Genomic DNA, 5,547 nt, shown 5'->3' on the forward strand with positions numbered 1-5,547 from the left:
GCACAGCCAAACCAGCCGGCAGAAGGGAAGCAGCAAAGCACAATCCGTTGCTGCCAGACGAGCCTGGCACCAGCTTGATGCCTCCCCTTGAAGCTACAGGGTTTCTGCAGGCTGGCTGTGTTCTGCTCCCCCTCTGCCTGCAGCCAGCACTGAACCCCCGGTGGCCCAAGGAGGAGCAGGAGCGCTGGCAGTCCCACAATTGAGCCCACGGCAATTCCCTGCAGCACCAGCACCAGGCAGCACCTGGATGGAGATCAGCAGCGTATCCAGAGCAGTGGGCTCCTCCGGGGAGGACACGGACTTGCGACTGCTCTGCAGCTTGCAGATGGGAACCCAGCGGACACTCTCGAAGGTCTGGTTGGTCTTCACCTCCTTCAGAGTGACGATGAGGATGTTGCCCTGTTTGTCTTTGACGGGCTCAAAGAAGACCTGCCCCAGGTCCTGGATACCCAGCAGCCCCTGCACAAAGGGATGGGAGGGCAGGAGAATGACAGTGTCAGTGGACATCCTCAAGGCACAGTGCTCTGTGGGTCAGGGCACCTGGGACATGACTGGCCAGGTTGTACGGGGCTTGGAGCAACCCGGTCTACTGGAAGGTGTCTCTGCCCATGGCAGGGGGTTGGAACTGGATGAGCTTTAAGGTCCCTTCCAACCCAAACCATTCCATGATTCTATGACTGGCAGCTGCCTGCTGGAAAACAACCTACCTGTTGAAACACCCACTGACAGCCCCCAGCCTTTCTGCATGAGGCTGCCATGAAGCCGGACATCTCATGTTCTAGGGAGGATAAGGTAGGGGCATCTCGTGCTGCCACTGACTGAGCCCTGGGCAGGACTGGCAGAGCCTGTGGCTTTCCTGGCTGCAGCATGTCCACGTGCTGCTCCCAAGTGCCCCACAAGAAGCACTTGCTTCCCACCCAGGCCACCCTCACCTGCATTTGGGAGATGGCCAGCAGCATCTTGAAGCGTGTCTGCAGGATGCAGGAGCAGGATGACTGGGAGACGGTGACACACTGCCGTAGCCACAGGATCTCATCCCACATGCATGACACCTGCAGCACACCAAAGGGCCATCACCACTGGCCGACGCTGCTTCACACAAAGGTGTTTTGGGGAAATCCATTTGCCTTTCTGTTTGAGCTGGGTTAAGGATGTGCCTGGGCTCATATTGCCTCTGAGCAGGGGTGGATTTCCAATGCCACGGGCACCCCAAGATGTCCCCAGAGACTGTACCTAAGGGAAGTACCATGTGTGTCCACTCAGGTATCTGTATTCATCTAGAACTGAGACCTTAGGTTTGAGTAGAAGATAGCCAAGGGAGAAGGAGAAGGCTACCTTCTCCTTCACTAGGAGCAAAAGATTTTGTCCCTGAGCAGCCCACCCACCCTTCCACTAAGCCTACCAACAGCAAAGACCAGCAGCAAAGACCTGCACATCCTGCTTTGTACAGCAGAGGCAGAGCTACCATGGCAGGATCAGTTAAACAGCCAAGAAGCTGCTGGCATCCCTGTGGAGAGGTAGCAAGCACCCACCGTGGTGGCATTGCCGAACGCTGGGCTTCCTGGGGCTGGTCTGGAAGTGCCATTCCCTGGTGGTTTCTTGGTCCAAGCCTGTGCTAGCCCAGCACCATGGATGGAGGGAAGCTGCTGCCAGCTGAAGGCAGCGGTGGTCCATGATGGTCACTTGGCTTACCCCGGGCTGCTACTGGCTCTTGGCATTGCTCAGTCCAGCAGTGGCGCAGTGGCACAGTGGAGGTCCTGGAGGCAGCACCAGGAAGCCCAGGAACCACCAGATGTTGTGTTGTCTGGTGCTCATTTGTGCACATGGGGTGTCCCCTGACACTTCTCCCAGCCCTGAATCAGACCCAACCAGCCCCAGTGAGGGTGCCTCAAGCATGATGGGCACTGCTGCCTGCACAGGCAGCAATGGGGAAGGTGCTGCAATGAAGGTGCTCTACAGATCGTGAGACTCTTGAAGGACACAGTGTCCATGGTGGTGGCCATCATCTCAGCAGCATCTGGGGTGGCAGTGTTCAAGGCCAGGCTGGACGGGCTTTGCGCAACCTGGTCCAGTGGAAGGTGTCCCTGCCCATGGCAGGGGATTGGAACTGGATGATCTTAAGGTCCCTTCCAACCCGAACCAGTCTGTGATACTATGATTCTCTGTCAGGAGATACACTGCTGCTGCATTCCAGCACACAGCACAGGATCCCTACACAACCCACCTTAGTAAACCAGAGAAAATCCTGCATGAGCAGGCAGGAGTAGGTGTCATCAATCTCCACCACAGGGATCTGGTCTTCATGGGTCACCAGGATGTTGTCATCCTTGTAGAAGATGGCTGTCAGGTAGAGGCCCCTGCATGGGAGGGAAGACAGACTTCAGTGTCACCCTCAGCTGCCAGCTTCATCTCCTAAGGGTGTCTCTCCCGAGGGCAGAGGAGATGCCCTGCCCTAGGTCTAGCTTCTCCCCAGCAGCCTGTGTCAGAAGAGGCACACAGCCAGTAGAGGAGCAGGAACAGGAACCCAATGCTGCCAGTGAGGCAAGCTTGGCTGATGCCACAGCTGATGCCATGGCTGATGTCCCCAGCACAATGGAGGACAATGGGGCCAGGACTGCGCAGAAGACACACTGTGGTGCCTGCAGGCTAAGGGTAAAGGTGGGCAGTGGGAAGCTGCTGGGGTCTAGAGGAGAGTGGAGTGTTGGGTGATGCTCAGAGATCAGGTACAGAGCTTGGCCAGTCCAAATGGAGACACCAAGGAGAAACATTTGATTTCTGGGCAATGGCACTCCTCTCTGCTGACACCACCAGCTCACTCCAGGCGAGGACCCACCTCTGCACACCCCATGATCCCACAAGCACACACAGCCCCATGTCCCCACTGGGAGAGGGTCACTCCACCACACCAGCCTCTCACCGCTTCAGTGTCTTGAGGAACTTGCTGCCGGGGTGGAAGAGGTGCTTGAGGCTCTTGGAGACTGAGTGCTTCCTGCTCTGGGGCTGGTTCTTGCAGGGCTCTGGGGAGCAGAGAGCAGAGGATGCTGCAGCACAGGATGAAGAGCTGAACCAGCATGGCATGCCAAGTCTCTGCCAAGGTCTCCGCCAAGGTCTCCATGCCCGAGCTGTCTCCCTGCTGTGCTCATCCATGGGACAGACCTATTCCTGGTACCACCTCAGCAGCCTCCACAACTCTGATCTGTCCCCCCCACCCTAGGCTCCCCATGCACTCACCGTGGCAAATACAGTGCTGGTGGACAGTCTTCACCTGCCCCAGCAGATGGTCCAGAGCTTCAGCTTGTCCCCTTCGCCGTGGGGCCCGGCCATCGTACTCCCGCCAGTCTGTGGGGGATAGACCAGCATCACCCCTTGGCCTGGGGTAAAAAGTGAATCCCATGCCCTCCTCCCCATAGCACATCAGCTCCCAGGCGTCCCACAGGCACAGCATGGCACAGCATGGCATGGCACCAGCTGTGCATGCTGGGCATCTCTGGGTGGGCTTTGGGAGATTCCCAGGAGCACTCCAGCTCTGCACAGCACCCCATGGCCACCCCATAGCATGGCAGGGACACACTACAGGGGAAGAACAAGGTCCCATCTGGTGCTGCTGCACTTTGCTGACCTTAAAAATTCACATTCTTTCCAGTGTCTTCCTCCAGGTCTTTCCTGGAGCTGCAGCTTTCCTGGGTGAGTGCTGGGAGCCAGGCTCACCTTGGCAAACACATCAATAAGCTCCTGCCAGCAGCAGGACCCGGAGCAGGGCCGGGGACCCGCCAGCGCTTCGTTAGCTTTACATTAATTGCTTTAAACACCCCCTGTGTCCTGCCTGCTGCTGTTTTCCATGGAAAGTTCAGCTCTGTTAACTTTGGCTGGGGCTTGCCGCTATTTTTAGTAGCTTTAAAAACACCCAGGGAGGTGCCTGACTATACTCTGCTGGGCCAGGGAGGGATCTTTACTGAAGGGAGAAATATTAATGGAGATAAAAATAAATAAATCCCACTCATGTCTGATTCACTTCTGTGTCAATGCCATGTGGGAACGTGACCCATGTGGGATGGCAAAGGGGCTTTAAAGTGTGTGCAGACACAATTGACACACTGCCAGGGCAGGGTGAAGCTATGGCCGTGCAGCACAGGCGCAGACTCTCTACATGCATCCATTTACATACATGCAAATTTGGGTTTGCATCTTGCACCCCAGTGCTATGGCTCTTGTGTAGTGCAGCTAGAGGCACACATGGGGCCTGCACAGCTCCAGCCCCATCACTGCTCACTAGGGTCAGACCTGCACCTCTGATGCTCCCAGGCAGCAGCGTGCCTTGTCCCTCACTGCCTGCTCCCCAGATGCTCATGGGGCCACTCCTTACACGTCCCACGGGACCACCATGCAGCAGAGACCCATTTTGGGATGGGTGGTGAGGGGCAGAGGCCCTCACCTCAGAGACCACTCAGCCCTGGACTTCACCCTTTGGGGCTGCGTTTTGCAGTTCAGTCCTTCTAGCCTGGCTCCCCCAGCAGCCTGGGGTGCATGTGTGACATTGGGTGGCTTTACCCACCGCTTGACTCATTGCCAGTGTGGGAAAGGTGAGTGCTGACCGGCTGGAGCTCGGAGGTAAGGCTTGTGACCCCCATCCCAGCTCAATGCTGTGGAACGCAGGTCCCTGGGGCTCAGCTGGATGGGCTCTCACTCATTATGCAGTGGCACAGGGAGGGCTTTAGATGCACTGCCACCCAGGACCAGAATGGCTCTGAGGCATGGAGGACACCTCCATCTGGGGCATCCCACTGTGTCCTCCCTCAGCGTGTGCCAGTGATGGCTTTGCACGACCTTGTCTGCCTTGGGGCAGATGTCATTGAGGTGGTGAGGAGCTGCTGAGCACTAAATCATAGAATCATAGAATCATAGAACAGTTTGGGTTGGAAAGGACCTTAAGATCATCTAGTTCCAACCCCCCTGCCATGGGCAGGGACACCTCACACTAAACTATGACACCCAAGGCTCTGAATGACAAACCTCTGCTGAAAACCACAGGGCTGTTTTTCCTTCCTACAGAGGAGATGGCTGCACTGCTTTCCTTTTAACCGGGAAAACAAAGCATCCTCTTCCCAGCTTCTTTCTTAGGATGAGCTGACCCAGGTGGCCTAAAATGGCTCAGCCAGGAGAACTTCCGGTTGAATAATTGCTATCTGGCAAAGCTCCTATTGCCTGGAGGCAGCACCTGCCTGCCTGGTCTGAGATCTTCTGTTCTTGGGTCCAACAGACCCTATACTAGCAGGGAGAGGGACCCTGGGTGGCACAGAGAGCTGCCACTTCCCTGCATCGACCCTGCAGCCAGTGCCAGCTCCTGCTGGCATTTCCATTGGTACTTACTGGAAGGGATGGCAAAAGGTGGCACGGAGGCTTGCGGGGGACCCCAGCCCTTCATGTTGTAGGCAGACACCTGGACGTAGTAAGCTGTGCCCTGCGAGGAGGGAAACCACACTCAGCATGCCGGCACTGATCCTGGCTCAGTGTGCGAGGGAAGGAGGATCCCCCCCAGCCCAGTACACC

At 56.8% G+C, this 5,547-nt stretch overlaps 1 protein-coding gene across 1 annotated transcript in view; it reads right to left on the reverse strand.

Moving 5' to 3' along the window:
- LOC104406478 (ankyrin repeat and fibronectin type-III domain-containing protein 1-like) overlaps positions 1–5,547 on the reverse strand; it is a gene marked incomplete at its 5' end in the record, with an annotated part of 40,357 nt that overhangs the window by 6,261 nt on the left and 28,549 nt on the right. The window contains 6 exons of the mRNA XM_010015455.1: positions 244–459; positions 933–1,052; positions 2,225–2,357; positions 2,918–3,017; positions 3,232–3,339; positions 5,368–5,458. Of these exons, the coding sequence (XP_010013757.1) occupies positions 244–459; positions 933–1,052; positions 2,225–2,357; positions 2,918–3,017; positions 3,232–3,339; positions 5,368–5,458 (768 nt within the window). The remainder of the gene's footprint in view (positions 1–243; positions 460–932; positions 1,053–2,224; positions 2,358–2,917; positions 3,018–3,231; positions 3,340–5,367; positions 5,459–5,547) is intronic.

This window comes from Nestor notabilis, unplaced genomic scaffold (genome assembly GCF_000696875.1).
Source record: "Nestor notabilis isolate BGI_N333 unplaced genomic scaffold, ASM69687v1 scaffold5625, whole genome shotgun sequence".
Taxonomy (NCBI): Eukaryota; Metazoa; Chordata; class Aves; order Psittaciformes; family Psittacidae; genus Nestor; species Nestor notabilis.